This window comes from Vigna unguiculata, chromosome 2, assembly GCF_004118075.2.
Source record: "Vigna unguiculata cultivar IT97K-499-35 chromosome 2, ASM411807v1, whole genome shotgun sequence".
Lineage (NCBI taxonomy): Eukaryota > Viridiplantae > Streptophyta > Magnoliopsida > Fabales > Fabaceae > Vigna > Vigna unguiculata.
The window spans coordinates 24,518,792-24,536,234 of NC_040280.1; the positions used below are offsets into that span (position 1 = coordinate 24,518,792).

A 17,443-nucleotide genomic window follows, 5' to 3' on the forward strand; every position below is an offset into this window, starting at 1 on the left:
TATCTTCCGCTGCTATTGTCATTAGAATAGTGATGTGATAGTGGATAAAGTGTGGTAGTGTGAAAGTGCATGTCTAGGAAAGTTCTGGCTAGGAAAGACTTGGTACTTAAGCGTGTCCATTAGTGACCCACCTCTCTTTCCTGGGAATTACCTGGTGCACTGGTTCACGGTCTGCTTCCATTGTTCCAGTAGACAGTACTATTCATAGTGAGAAGTGCATAAGTCGGTTTTAAGGCCATGACAGCAAGATACGAGATAGAGAGGTTCAATGGGAAAAATTTCTCATTGTGGAAACTGAAGATGAAGGCAATTTTGAGAAAAGACAATTGTCTAGAAGCAATTGAAGAAAAACCTGTCGGCATTACAGATAAAAAGTGGAAGGAAATAGATAACAATGCTATAGCAAATTTGCACTTAGCATTGGCAGATGCGGTTTTATCCAGCATTGGGGAGAAGACTATAGCGAAGGAGATTTGGGATACTCTCACAAGCCTGTACGAGGTTAAGTCACTTCACACAAGAATATTCTTGAAGAGAAAACTCTATACTCTTCGAATGAGTGAGTCCACATCGGTAACAGACCACATCAACAATCTAAATACGTTGTTTGCCCAACTTTCAGCGACAGATTTCAACATAATTGAAAATGAACGTGCGGAGCTTCTACTACAAAGTTTACCTGATTCATATGATCAGCTTGTCATCAACATTACAAATTACAACGTTGCTGACCTCCTACACTTTGAGGATGTTGCCGGAGCTCTTCTTGAAGAAGAATCCAGACGAAAGAACAAAGAGGATATGGTGGAAAGTGCAAGGCAAATAGAAGCTTTGGTGATGACGAGAGGTAGATCAACAGAACGTGGATCTAGTGGGAGTCAGTCTCATGATAGATATCAAAGTAAGAAGCATCTCAAATGCTACCATTGTGGCAAAAGAGGGCATGTGAAGAAAGATTGTTGGCATTTGAAGAATGGAGGAAAGAACTCTGAGGCATCAACCTCACAAGGTTGTATGGCAAATACCTCGGAGGACGAAGATATTCTGTGATGAAGAGGAGAGATCTGGTAAGTCATGAAAGCTCAGAAGATCATGGCAGATGTGTATGTGCTTTTGGAGATACGTTGCAGGATGCTAATGCAATGATTGCATCGACAAGTCAAGAAGAAGCGGTGTTGACGTGACATCGTAAACTTGGGTATAAGTTAGAGCGAAGTTTGCAAATCCAGGCAGAACGTAATCTCTTACTCGGGCTCAAGAAGGTTGTTTTACCTCTACGCGAGCATTGTGTGGTAAGCCAACAAACATAGTCATAGATCGCAGATGGTTAGTTTGACTACCAGGAAAAAAGAAAACACAAGAAGACTTGATTTATTATGATGTAAGGGAATCACCAGAGTTATCACTAGGAGAATCAAAGTTTACTCCAGGAGATTGTGGGTGTACTACATTAAGAGGAAGTCAAATGTGTTGTTGCCAGTTCAAGGAATTCAAAGCACGAGTAGAGCTTGAAACTGGGGAAAATTAAGTGTTTGGGCTATGCTAACAATGTGAAGGGGTACCACCTGTGGGTCCCACTACCCACAAGGTTATTGTTAAGCAGAAATGAAATGATGCTCCAACCAGAAGGCGTTAAAGAACAAGAAAACTTGGTTTGCATGGTTGAACAAATCTCAGTACGGTTTAAAGAGAGCTCAGGTATTCGTACCAGAGATCTGATTCCTTCATAAGCCTCGGTTACAACAGACTGGGTGTTTAGACCATTGATGTTGTATGTGGATGACATGTTGGAGGTAGGCCCCAACAAAGTTCAAATCCAAGAATTGAAGGCGTAATTGGCTAGGAAGTATGAGAAGAAGGACTTGGAACCAGCAAACAAGGATTTCAGGGATGCAAATACACCGAGACAAAAAAGATAGGAAGGTTTGGCTTTCTCAGAAGAAATACTTACTGATAATCTTGCGACGCTTCAACATGCAAGATTGCAAGCCAATTTCAACCCCACTTTCTATCAATTGTTCCTCACGTATGAGTCCTAGCAGTGAAGCGGAGAGGATGGAGAAGTCTTGAGTACCGAGTGCATCGGTGGTGGACAACTTTATGAATGCTATGATGTGTACAAGACCAGACATTGCACAAGCAGTGGGAGTGGTTAGTAGGTTCATGGCGGGTTTGGTGGAGAGCAGTGAAGTATTAACAAGAGGTCCTTAGGAGGAACCTCAGGTGTTGCATTGCGTTTTGGAGGATCAGAATTATGTGTCAATGAAGTCTACGTGGATTCGATCCTACTGAAGTCTACCAGAAGAACAAGCAACATGAAGGCAGAGAATAAAGCATGGTGTGAAGATTTGATTAATTTCATCAAAATCTTCAAGTGGGAGATTGTGAGAAAAGAAGTCCCACATCGATGGGAACTTACTTTGGAGATTACTTTTAATGTTATAAAAGGAGTCCAGTGTTTCCTTAGGAAATTATCCCAAAGTCTCTCCCTTTCTATTCCTTTTACTTTACTTGCTTGAGAGAAGAATTAAAAGAGAATATTAGTTTCTCCTCTAAGAGAGAAGGTTAGTTTCTCCTTTAAGGTTCTCCTTGTATTAGTTTTTCCTATTTCCAAGAGAGGGGTTGTCATTGTTTTCTCCTTGGGATTAGAGAGAATGATATGTAATTTTTCCTTTTCTTGAATAAATTATATTCGTTGCCTATTATCTATTTTTGTTCCTTTATTTTCATCTTGTATTTTAGTTGTGAGTACTTGTGCTGGTACTCTGATACCCAACATTAATTGTGTACGAATTATTGAAGAGTATATGTGGATAATTTTAAAACTAATCACATGACATGTTTTGGAACCGAGATAATTTGACCAACATAACTAGTTTAAATTTGGTTAGTTGGAAGTGATTTTAATTGGGAAAAATGTTATTAAAGCATCGTAAAATATCGTCAAATTCACACACGGATGCAAGCAGGCAAGTGTGCATATACCGCACTCAGACGCGACATGCATATAAATATGAACCGATCTGTCTAAATGGGATGGATCACGCCCGTCAACCAATCCAAATAGGACGGATTAGGTTAAAAATTTCAACCTGTGGATTAGGTTAAAAAATTTAACCCGTTTTGAAGTGATCCATTTAGTCCAACTTGATCATTTGGTCTTTTTTTTTTAAATTAAACATTAAAGTAAAAAGTCATTTTAAAAAATAAATTTTTATATTAATTTGTTTTAAAATGTAAATGTATAATAGTATTATAATTTAAATTATTAACATCTAAAAATTAAATTTTTATTATTTGTTATAATAAAATAATTTAATTTGTAAATATAATAATTATTTTATTTTATTTAATCAATTAAAAGTTTAGAAAATATTTTATATGATTAATCATGCTTTTGATCAATTAAATAGTTTAGAAAAATTGAAAACAAATTAAAAATATTTAAAAAAAATAAAGTTATGGACTAGTCTGACCAGACCTGACAGTTATCCTATGTGGGACAAGTAATTACACGTGATCCATTTCTATTTAATGAATCAGTTTGACCCAACCTATTTTTGACAGGTCAATGATGAGTCATTAAAACAAGTCGAACAATGGATTTGTGACTCATAATTCTTATAATTCTTACTTTTCATATGAAAATATATCATCTCATTCTCATATATGTATTTGATGTGTGAAGGTTACTTCTCACATTTTATAAGTCCTAGGTCAAGACAAAAAAGGAAATCCTTTTAAACATGATTTTTATTGCAAAACATATAAATATATATATATATATATATATATATATATATATATATATATATATATATATATTATTATATACGACAAATAAAATAGTTTTGCAAGTATGAAGCTGTATGTCATTTTTTTTTGTGTTTTTATCATTATTAAATATATTTTTGTTTATCACCTATAAAACAAAATATATTAATTATCACACACAAAAAGAAAACCTCAAACATTCTTTAATGAAGATGGCTAATGATGACCTCGATATTAACCCTGTTTTGCTTTTAAAAATAATGATAAATGGATTTATGTTAATAAAAATAAAAAGGTAAAATCTTACTTTCAATTAATATTTTTATATTTCACTCCTTTTGTCTAAAGTTTTTAAAGCTAAGATTCTTTAACAAAATCTACCACTCGAAAAAACTGTGTGACATTATTTATGTAATTATGTTTATTTAAAAAAACATGATTTGGGTAAGAAGAAATAGAAAAATGAAATATTTTAACTATCAATATTAAGTAATTATCAAACTTCAAAAAATTAAGTTAAGAAGTTATTTTTTAATAAATTTAATATTATAGTAATTTATATATAGAATATTTAAATATGTATTGTCATATTATTTAACTATTCTAAGATAGTTATTACAAAAAAATAGCAAAATTAATGTACATACATTTGTAATTGAATAATATGAAAATGTTTTACATCCAACGATATTTTCAATAACTAACAATACATGAATAATTTTTTTTTACAGATAATATACTAAAATTATGTGTCAATTAATAGTACTTAAAGGTAACAATGGTATAGTATGTGAGCTTGGTTAGTATTATCGTACTAAAGCGAGCCCTTGTTAATTAGTTGCATATAAATTATTAGTTGTTCTAATTAATCAGATAGTTTATTGTTAAGTTGTTATAAATAATTGTTGATTATATATAAACACGTACATTCTATTCTATCGTGTAGTTAGTAACTAGATTTCAGATTTTGTTTCTCATTCCCTCTCGATTCTGTCTCTGTGACTCTTCTCATGTTTTCTCAATATCATAACAAATATTATTATACATGATTCTTTGTCAATGCAATTCAACTAGTCTTTTAATAAATTGAAAACCCGAATAGATGCAATATACAAATTATAGCTTAAACAAATAAACATATTTCTCCATAAAACCAAACTTAGATAAAATAATATAAACATTACCATTTTTAAAATCTTATTTAAAATATTTTTATCAATAATAATTTTCATATTAATGTAATTTCTCGTTGTAAATATCTTTTGGTTTGTTTTTTCCCCTCAAAATTCTAGACATAGAATCTAGAATGTATACATTTCAGTTAAAAAATTAATATTGTTGATCGTGTCGTTAATTATTGACCAATAGTTGGTTAAAACAATTATGTGGCGAAATTTTTCTAAGCCCAGACATGTGTGGCGAAAACATTTTTACAAACAAAAAAAATAAAAATGGTTGGCGTACCTAAACCAAACCAACCTCAACAATATTTAAAATAACACCAGGAATTAATCTACGGATTGCAAAAATAATATGACTCGTTACTGTTGCCAAACTCTAATAACAATACCTGATTTTTTTTATTAAATTCAAATGTGATGTGATGTTAATATTTTACCTTCAAAAATCAAAGATTTTGGAGCTCTAATTCCACAATGAGACAAGAGAAAAACACTTAGTATACATGGAAGAATGGTCATTGAAAAAATAAACCATTTATAACAGTCTAAACATGTTTTTGTAAGATATACGTTTTTTTTTTCAATTTGAAAAGTTGTTTAAGGCAAGAGAGAGAAAAAAAAACAGAACATAAGTAAAAATTTAGTAATAGACTTTTTATTTCAAATTTTATTTAGACAACAATATTATTTTTTTCTATAGACATTTCTAAGCAAAACACATTATTTAATAACTATAGTTTATTCATAACCTATGTCTTTGAAATATTGAAATTACTTCAAAGTTAATTTAAGAGTAATTACTCGTCTTACAACAATTATTTGGAATATCATATTGTATGAATCATTATAAGTTTAATGTACTTTAAATTCAAATAATATTTTTATAAAAATAAATTTTTACATCAATTGTTCTAGAACATTTATATTCATGATTTAGTCAATATAAATATTATGTATTTATATCTAAGTGCTTTGTTTTCTTTTTACCGCTCATACTTCTTTTTTATTATTGAGATCTTCTACTCTAAACTATATAATACCTTAATATTTTTTTGTCATTTTTTTATCACACGTCTTGGTGAATCTTTTAAGAGAAAAATTCATTGAAGATAGAATATGAACGAGACCTTAATCTAAATTACATAAGAATTATATCATTCTAAATTCAAAATTTTGAGACAATAAGTTTATGTGTTATTCATCTTTATATGTTGATTAACTTTTTAATTTCTACTCAATATAAGACTTAGACTAACACTTGAATTATCAACAATATCTCTTAAGGGAAAGTCTCTTCCATATTTATATACTCTTTCTCAAGTGGAAACATTTTTAACCATAAATATCTCTTTATCTGATCATCTTAATAAAACAATATATTTATGGATTTTCATCTTATATATTGTTTAATTTTCTCATTTTTAATAAATGTTAGACTTAAATTTTTAACATGTTCCGATTCACTTACCTTCCTAGTTGTCTTCAGTTCTAATTTCTAATTTCTCGATTACCACAATCTTAATCTTAACCTAAATGTAATTTTATATTGATGTTAATCATAAGAAAATATACATCTCATGAAATTGACGGTGTTACATATAGATTTTATATTGCTCTTTAATTTACACAATATATATATATATATAACGAAATTTTTATTTTTGTGTTCTTATTTCTTTTTCAATACCCTTAAAAATATATATATATATATATTTAAATTAAAATAATTATTATATTAATTTTACTTTTTTAAATAATTGTTTCTTTAAATTTAATATTTTTTTCAATATGTCCATTATTAATTATAAAATTACGGACAAAATATATAAAAATGATTTACAATAAAGTTACAAAAAATATTTTAATTTTATAATTATAATAATAACATAATAATAATAATTTTATTATTTTTTATTATAATAAAAAAATTTAAAAACACATGTCATTTGTTTTCATATATATATATATATATATATATATATATAATATTATATGTATATTCATACACGTCTGTATGTGGAAGTATTATTACATTCCTTATAACAACAGCTTATTGTTCAATGACGTATTTAAAATTATGTAATACAATGTTTTTCTACCTTTTCCCTTTATTTGTAACCAATATAATATATATCACGTTTATACAAATATCATCATTTTTTCTCTTAGTAATCACTAAAAAAGAATGAAAATTTCTCACGGATAAAATCCGTATTAAAATAAGTAGATTATTACTAGTTTTATTTTTTTGGTTGTAAACAACTTCTGGTTGAACAATGCAGTTTAAATGATATAAATATTTTTTCCATTTTGTCACACTTTGAATAATTTTGTCACTACACTTATCATATAATACACCATAAATAGTAATAGATAAGATATTTCAAATATATTAATACTTTAATTTAAATTTTAAAGACAATAATTCTAAATAACATACTCGAGTTGCGGGTATAAATAGTTTGCCATATTTCCACATACTAAACCCATTTAATTTTCGAAGTAAAACAAGAATCCCATCCAAAAAGAAAGTCAAGAATTAAAAGTCCCTAGACACATAAACTACAAATTATAATAAAGGCAGCACACAAGCTTAAACCTAGATACCCACCTTTAATAATTACTACACATCCACATATTAATAATATAAACTAATTGATCTATTCGTAAATGATTCAAATTTATTAACTATTGAATTGATTTTTTCTTTAATAAATAAGATAAGTTCAAACTTAATTTATTACATAACTCAAACTTATTTATTTTACTACAATGTAAGAAGAGTAAAGTGTTTTTTTTTTTAATTTTACATTGATAAAAAAATATTTAATAACTTTATTCATAATTAATATGTGTCGATTAATATTATTGATACTTTGTAATAAACTATTTCCCGAAATAAAATAAGTTAGATATTAAAAACTTGTAAGTACTCAAGTGTATAAAAGGTGAAAAAAAAAAAAAACTATTTTATTTAAAAACACTGTATCTTCAAATCTTTTGGTAACTATTTCACTTCGTTAAAAGAAAAATTTCAAGCGGGTTGAATTTTAAACGTTCACCAGAATTACAAATTCTCACAAATTCTATTAAAATACTTTCAAATTAATCAGTAACAAAATTCTTACACTAGCAAAAAAAGAAATTAATTGGAGGTCAATTTTCGACAAGTGAATAAACTTTGTTTGACTTTTTATATTATTGTTTATAATTAAACTCGGACAAGTACTAATCAGTGTTTTAATTAAATAAGAAATCGAAAGCAATATTTTATTAAGGTCCGTAAAAATTGATTTTGATGTTTATTTAATCCTTTAACCTAAGCTTAGCAAGACACTTAAACTCAAGCTCCATATTTTCTTCGCAAGTGTGGTTTGAACTTCAAAAAAAAAAAGTATAATTTGAAGTTTAAGTGAGCAGTGATTTTTGGTGGAGTTGCATATATTAGCAAGTGGGAGAGAAAGAAAACAGAGTTTAGAGGGAATTCCCAGGAATACCCCTAACCGTTCCTCAAAGTCTCGTTCCGCAAGCGCCAACAGCGTCTCTTACACACTCTCTCCTTCTCACGCTCTCTCTCTTTCTCTCACTCTCTCCGCCATGGAGAAAGGTGAGAGCTCCGCCTCCACATCGGAGCCAGACTCCGACGACAACCACCGCATCCCGACCAACCACCACCTCAACCCTCCCTCCGGCCTCACACCGCACGAGTTCAGCTCCCTCGTCCCCTCCATCACGGAGCACCACACCTACCTCGTCGGCCCCGGCCAATGCTCCTCCCTTCTGGCCCAGCGCGTCCAGGCTCCACCGGAAGCCGTCTGGTCCGTCGTCCGCCGCTTCGACAAGCCCCAGACCTACAAGCACTTCATCAAGAGCTGTGCCGTCAAAGACCCCTTCCACATGGCCGTCGGCGTCACACGCGACGTCAATGTCATATCCGGCCTCCCCGCCGCCACCAGCACCGAGCGGCTCGACCTCCTCGACGACGACCGCCGCGTGACCGGTTTCAGCATCATCGGCGGCGAACACCGCCTCAGCAACTACCGCTCCGTCACCAGCGTCCACGCCTTCGACTCCGACGCAGACGCTAAGATCTACACCGTCGTCCTCGAATCCTACATCGTCGATGTCCCCGACGGCAACACCGAAGAGGACACGCGTCTCTTCGCCGACACCGTCGTCAAGCTCAACCTTCAGAAGCTCGCCACCGTCACCGAAGGAACAAACCGCGACGGTGACCATAAGCCACACTCACGGTGAAGCAAACCAAACCAGCACTACGCAAATCTCAATAAAAACAAAAAAAAAATTAAACAAAAGAAGGGATTGGAATTTGAAACAATCGCTCCCTCGCTTACCAATTCATAAAAAGAGAGAAACAAGTTTTTCTCTGTTTTCTTTTCTTTATTTTTTTTTCTTTGGAAATTCATTTAGTTTTCCTTTATTTTTTTTTGGGTAAGACTCTGGTTTTGTGTTTTTGATGATTTTGTTTGGCGGTAGCTAGCATGTCCTCCTTGGTGATCCGTTGAATTTTGTTATTACAATGGGTGAGGGCATTTTGGTCAATGCAGGTGTACAGGAAATGTTGACTTGTGATGTTTGTTCTTCATGGTGTCTTTCAAACCGTTCTGTGAATATCATCATTTGCTTTTCCCCTGGATTTGATTCCGTGTACATACATATCTTCCCCTTTTTTCTCCCATGAGTGCAAGCCTACTTAAAGAAGATGCTTCCTTCTGTAGATTGAAGATGCTTATGGTATTATTGCACGAATCAAATATGTTTACTGTTAAATTTTGTTGGCAAGGTGGTAGAAATGCAGTTATGGCTATACCATGTGATGTTTTTCAATCATCAAAAAGCTTTGATTTGCATGTGCCTATAGAGTGTTTTTAATGTAGAAAGTCAAATTAGGGGTTCAGAAACAGAAATGGGAATATAAAGTAGCGGAGAGCATAGTCATAAGAGTCTCTTTCCCTCCCACAATCAAGGTGTCACCAATGCTGGAATCAATTCTTTTTGTCTTTTACATTCAACACCATAACATAACAGTAGAACTGGTTTCGATGGGTGGGAATAAAATTAAACAAAATTCACTCATCAACTTCGTTCAAGAAAGACCAACTTTAAATGCAATTTTATTTCTTCCTTTGTAATACTTGCCCAATTTGTGTTCTTATCTCTTAATTTTTAGATAGCAACAAGTTACAAATTAGTATTTTCTATATGGAACTATTATAAGTATGGCAAAGTTGTGCATAAGTTATGTGAAAAATTCACATAATCTCTAGTATGTTTTGCATAAATCATTTTATGTCTAATGTTGCTTGCCAGAAAAAGATGGCTCGTGTGAACCAATTTTGTTAGTATTTTGGAAGTAGGAAATAAAATTATATGAAATTAATTTTATTTATTTTTTATTATTACTACTTCATCTACTTCTTTACTGTGAATCATCTGCCATTTCATTTTACTTTCATTGTCATGAAATATCCGAATACACTTTGGGAGTTGTGTTAGATATTTATGCTATACTAACCCATGTCGATGATCATATACCTAAAAATACCAACCGTATGCTTTTAAATACATTTTGTTTCCACACACTAATGTTGGTTAAAATGTAAGAGAACATATGAAAACGAAAAAGGAATTCTATTCCTTAATAAAATTTAATTAATAATAAAAATGTGTATATATTTAAAAATATAATTAGAAGCATATCAATAACCATTTTAACGTGATGTTGGCCTAATTCTGATGAACTTTAAAAGATGTAAGTTGGTATAATCTTGAGGAATAATGTACATTGCATTGAGCGGTTATATTCTTCAATTTGATAAGAATATTAGGTGGACTCACATCACAAAAGAGTTCAAAATCCTTGTAAATCTTACACCAATATTTACATTTCCAATACAAGACCTTATTTGTAATCGGACTTTAACACATCATACAATACTGTTACAAACAAATTCAGATTCTCTATCACAATGTTGCCATGTCAACAACTTAACCAGATACTTAAGGATAAGCTTTCTATCAACAAATATGAGTTGTTCAATAAAAAAAACACCCAATTTTACAGTAAATAAATAGATGGAACACAGATCAAGTTGATAATATAAAAGGCCAAAAAAATCTCACTATAATAAGAAATTAGACAGGACAAGAAATCATGTCTTTAAGGTCCACCCAACGGCCAACACTCACTGTCAAAAAAAAAAAGTTTGAATTGAAGAAATTCTAAAGTTAAGCTAACCTATACATTATCGGAATGGTAAATGGGTGAGATTGTGCAACCCCATTAGGAAGGTATAATCAGAAGGTGAAGCCACCTACCACCAGACAGGTTTGGTTCATAGTCTTGTTGTTTCTCACATAGTAGTAGATGGAGGGAAGTGAGAAAATTTGGGAGTAAATAATTGTGTCAGATGCTACCATCTTTCTCCGAATTGCAGTGTGGAAAAGGGGAATTTGTAAGAAAGGTTTTCTGAGAGGTTTTTGTAGCGTAGTTTTGGTTCTTCCATTTGCAGCTTTGGGTTAAATAAAAAAGGTGGCTCTTGGTAGCCAATAAGGGCATTTCTAATAATCGAAATCTTCTAGTTAGTTGGATTTTTCTTAACCGTTGGTTGAGAATTTCTGGGGCCCCATGGTTTGCCTGCAAGTTCTGGTCGCTGTTATGATGATATGGATGCCTGGTTGAACGTGTTGGTAGCAGAGGTATGTATTAATGTGGTGCCACTTTTTGTTTCTCCAAATCTATATGTATGTATGTATGTGCAGGGTTTTTCCTGTGTCTATAAGCTGGCAATGTAGGGTTTTACTTTTGAGGATTATATTTATTGATTATACAAATAATAATAATAATAATAATACGAGTATTGTTGAGGCACTTTTAGGTTGTCACTGTTGAAGATACTGATAGCGTCAACGTCTCCATGTTAGGTTACTGATTTTCCAGATTGGAACGTATCACAATGGATTTGTTAGGCAACATACATACGTATACTGACATGGACAATCCTATGGATCACATTTTTTCATCTAATAACTTGCATTCTTCTCTTCTCTTTTGTTTTCTTCTAATAAGTTAAAAGTTTACGATTAGATATAAAATAATTTCATAATATAAATTTTAATTTACAAATTAATTTTATGAGGTTAAATAAAATTTCAAGTCAAAAGTGTCACTAATAATAAACCGTCAATTGCTGATCTTATTTTTTTATTTCATTTTTAATATTTTTTACGAATAATAACAAGTGCTGCGATTAAAAGAATTTGTTTCCGAAAGTTCTGTGCGAGCACGGTCCAAAAGCAATTGAACACCGTGAATGGAGCAAGGTGACTCTTTCTGATGAATTCGTTTCACTTTATGCACCACGAATAGTACATATATCACTTTGTTTTTGATTAAAAACATTTGCAACTTTAGTAATATATGATGATAGAACATTGATTGTATAGTATGTGTAAAACGGTTTTCACTCTCCCTCATGCATGAACAAAATGGTTTTGCACTACAATGATATAAAGAAGTTCTCATCTAATTTGGTGACAGCATAATTTTTTTTTTTTACATCGAAGTTGCCATTTAAAAGATAACTTCAAATTTTTCTTCAAGTCATCACATTCTTTTTTTTAAAAAAAAAAAACTTAGACAAACGGTCATACATGATGATATGATTTCTACCATTTCATCAAAATATTGCTTTTGTGTATTCAACAATTTTGTTTACTTAATTTAAAATATTTACTATAATTTATTTTAATTTTCATATAATCTTTTAAATTACGTAAACAAAAACCCGCTTCAATAACCAACCGAATCTTAAATAAATAAAAAATTGCTTAAAATGTATCACATAAAAAAACACCTATCTTTTCAAAATATTGAATACCTAAATATTTTAAAAAATGATAATAATAGTTAGACAACTAAATTTTTACATCTTTTCCTCATAATAAGACGTGACATTTTTAAATAATTTTAAAATATAAAAAAAGAATGAAAAAAGAAAAAATGGAAAGTCACCTAAAAAATATTAATAATTGTAAAAGAAAATTGTGAAAATTTATTTATTAACAAATTATTTTCCATAAAAAAAATACTATCATAATTAAACAAGTGTTATTCATAAAAGTTTTAATTAATTATACCAACAATTTTAATCTATATATTTATAACTAGTTTAGGTAAACATTTATTAAACTATAAGTAAATTATACATTTATAAATAATAATAATAATAATAATAATAATAAAATACATTAAAAATAAAATAATTATTATTTAAGCAACATTTTTTTAAATGAATAAATTCGTCACTCATCCAAATCCTTACAATGAAATCACCCGCCTACTAATCCAAATCTTTAAACTATTTATTAAAAATATATATATATATATATATATATATATATATATATATATATATATATATTGATTTCAATAAGTTTAAGATAAAGTTGTACCATTTTAATAGAAAATATGAAGACAACATACTATGATACTATGTTGTGGTGTTCTACATAGGTTGCATTTTAAATGTCATATATATATATATATATATATATATATGTGTGTGTGATGGGATGAAATGTGGTAGTTAAATGGAAAGGAAGAAAAGGAAAAATGGTTGAACATAAAATGTGAGAAAAACACAGAAAAGGAATAAACTATATAGATTCCATTGTTATTCCATAGTTTTGGGGAATGTTATATAGAAAGAAAGAGTTTCGCAAATTTGACTCTATCAGTCTTCAATTGATTTACTTCCTTTTATGAATTATTAGTGTATCTGTATGAACAACTTGCGTGGAAGTGCACAAATTCAATCAAACTTCTTTTCTTTCCAACTTAGTTTTTAGTCAATTATTTGTCGCAAAACATGCTTTATTGCTCCACCACAGAATTATCATCATCAATGTGTTTTCTTAATAATGCAATTTATCATTAAATCACATTTTACGGTCATTAATTATTGAATAAGCAGATAACACAGTTGAATGGTAAAAAGTATCCACAATCCTCATTTTCCATCGCTTCCACGGTTGTTCTTGTGCCACTTCACATGCCTCCATCATATCACTTCGGTAACAATAATTACTGAAACTATTTTTTTTTCTCTAAACTTTAGAAGAAAAAGAAAATGGCATTTTCTATGCATTTTTTAATAAATTTCAACAAATAATAATATATTAAAAAGTAAAAGTATGCTTATGGGAGATTAAGCAAGTGGGGGCACATCTTTTTTTTTCTCTCTTTGCTTGTGGCGGTTTTGAGAATGATGGCACTGAAACACCAGTACCTTATTTGTGGGGGAGAGAAACATGCACCGATTGAATCAAATTATAATTTTCAATACTTTTATAGTTTTTAAGGTAATTACCATAAAAAATTATTAAATTTTTTAAGCAGAATATTTTGAATTGAACAAGAGTCTAAAATTGTGTAGTGTTCTATCAATTAGGTCGAGTAACATTTTAAAGTATTTAGTAAAATTCATAGCTCACTTAGATTTTGTCATTGAAAGATTATGTTTCATATTTTGATACAATCAGTCAGTTATACAAAATTAATGTTTTATTATGTTTTTAGTCTTTTAGATTAATATATTCTCATTTTTTCTAATGTGTGTATTTAATTTTCTTAACAAAATTAACAAAATTTTGTTAAGTTTATTTAATATTTAGATGTGTTCCTCAACTATCAATGAAGTGAAAATGTGTCAAATAGCATAAACATTCAAATATTATCATAAAATGTATTTGAAACGTAAAAAAAAATAAATAAAATTTGATTAAAATGATTAAAATCATACATTTTTAAAATTGGAGAACTAAATTAAAAAAATTAAAAATAATACTAATTTTTAATTTTTACTAAAAATAAAAAACAAAAATATATTTAACCCGAAAATTAAAACGAAGAAAAAATAAATTTGTGTGGTTTTGTGGGGCCAGTGGAGCTGAAAAGCAACTTTTGAAACAGTAGAGGATGAGGAGTGGAACAGTTATTTTCCTGGGAAAGTTATGCAAGAAGATGTGTGAAAAGTGAATGTATTGCATTGTCCAACGTGCGAGACCAAAACAACAGGTATATCCAAATTATCCAATACTCTTTTTATTCATCCATTCACCATATATTGCAATCTCCTTTAAATCATGCCCACGCATTAATTTGGACTACACAACACAAATCTCATCATCAACTTTACAAATGTATAAGCATCTTATTAGTGAGTGGGTTGAAGGAAACTCGGTAAACAAAAATTAAAAAAGAAAGCGCACTTTTTTTATACATTTATATGAATTTAAGTATGTTTTAATTGGAAGTGCAGTAGTTAGAAGTATGGTTTGTTTTTAGTGTGTAGTCGAAAAGGGTTTGGAAAGAATTTGAAAAAGAAGATGGTTATGAATTATTGTGGATTTGAAGTTGAAAAAGATGTTTAAAGAATATTTGATCCTTTTTTAAGCACATATGGTTTGAGTAAACATAGCACGTGAAGAGCACTATAAGAAAGGCGAAAGAAAGCGACACTGAGATACAAGTTGGCAAGTTGATACTAAAGAAAGGAGGAATAGAAGCTACAAACACTAACTTTAGAGGACTCAAATGCTTCAATGCTTAAATGCTTTCTGTGTCTCAACATTTTTTTCCTATATTTTCAACCAATTTCCCTTTTTTTCTTTTCTTTTCATTTTTCTACTTAATTATTGCCTCTTCTTCTCTCTCACCAAAAAAGTAGTGGCCACAATCACAACCAAAGGCCCTCCTAAACCCAATCAAATCAGAGTATTTTTTTAGGGCCAAAAATATAAAATCAACTCCAATCATATTTCCTTCCTGTTTGTAGATGCTCCTATTACAATTCTCCAAAAGCTTTTCTCTCTTTTATTTTAAACATATTTTTCATAATAGTAACAAAAGAAAAATATGATCACACATAATACCATTATTATACACTGTCTTAATTATTCAACGTTTGAGAAAATTCTATTTTAGAAATTTCATATCAATTATAAATAAGATGAATTAATGGTACATAAATTATTACAAACCTTTGTGAATTTTGTTAAATTTAATTCGGTCTTAAAGTGATGTCAGAGTGTTTGAATTCTATCTTAGCAATATTTATTGTTTGTTAGAATTATTGTATCATCTCATTATTGAACCGTTTTGAGACCTTGGCTTGAGGGGTGTTAGAAATTTACATTAATTAAAAATAAGATAAATTTATAATATATAAATAAGTATAAACTCTAATTTACAAGTTGATTTTGTAAGATTGAATAATGAGTTGTTTCAAGTGCTTCAAAATATATATTTTGACGTGATAGAATATGTTATAAATCTTACATAAAAACACAAGTTAAATTTATAATATATAAATTAACGTAAATCTTGACATATAATATAGTTTTGTAAAAGTAAGATATACTTTATATCCATTTGTTAAACGATAATAAGAAAGATAAGTCGTAAAATTTGAATTAGCCTTCAATTTTTTAATAGTAAAATATAAAAGAAATAAATTGATGTTAAATAATTTTTATTATTAGTTATATGCGATAGGCCATAAATGTTTAGAAGTAAAGTATATGATGTAAGGGGGGGCCTTATGTCGGGAGTTAAGACTTATGAGGATGAATGAAGAGAGATTGTACGCAACTATGGGCCATCTATTATTTATGCTAATTTTTGTTGTTGTTAACCTACCACAACTTCAATTCATATCTCCCAAATCAATTTACCTCTTATCAAATTTAATTCAATTCGATAACAAAATGATTAATTCATTTTATAATACTAAATACATTTTTATTTTATTCAAATTTTTAATGTCAAATCTCTCACCAACAATCTCAAGTAGGAACTGCTTGTTTCATTCTAAATAGCGTGCTTTCATTTTTTGACCACAAAATTTGCATCTCCTTTATAATATTATTATTATTTAATAAAGAATAGAGAACAAAATAAGTTTCGTAATATATAATGAAAGCACAGTTATTAGGTTGGTTTGCAGCATTACTGTTTATATTTTCCATTTGTTTCTTCAGAAATCAAGCGTGTCAGATGCTCTCTCTTTCTTCGTTCTTTACAAATCTGGACTTGCAGGCACAAGCATTGAGAAAAGAATGTAATAAATAAAACTAAAACTAAAGTAAAAATAAGTGAAAATAGAGATAAAATATTGTAAAAGTTGTCTAATTCAATTGATTGGATAAAATAATAATATAAATTCACAAAATAAGTTATAATAATAAAATATATATATCCTAAACTGGTAGCATTATTTCTTCTAATACCTTCCTACTTCTGAAACAAGTGGGGAAAAAAGAAGAGACGTGGGGAAGAGTTTGAAATTTGTAACGAGTTTAGGTTTTAGGGTTCATTTGTTCTCAAGTAGCTGAAGAAAAACGCTAAACAAGCAACGGGAGACTTTTCTTTATTTTCTTCCCTCCATTTTACAAACTCACAGGTT

The 17,443-nt window shown here is 29.9% G+C and overlaps 1 protein-coding gene and 1 pseudogene across 1 annotated transcript; both read left to right on the top strand.

Annotated features, from left to right (window-relative positions):
• The first annotated feature begins 237 nt into the window (after positions 1-237).
• Positions 238-563, top strand: LOC114169760 (annotated as a pseudogene).
• A 7,826-nt stretch (positions 564-8,389) lies between these two features.
• LOC114167390 (abscisic acid receptor PYR1) lies at positions 8,390-9,746 on the top strand. The gene has a single exon (XM_028052483.1). It carries the CDS (start codon positions 8,553-8,555, stop codon positions 9,210-9,212), a length of 660 nt encoding a protein of 219 aa, XP_027908284.1. The 5' UTR covers positions 8,390-8,552; the 3' UTR covers positions 9,213-9,746.
• Positions 9,747-17,443: the final 7,697 nt, after the last annotated feature.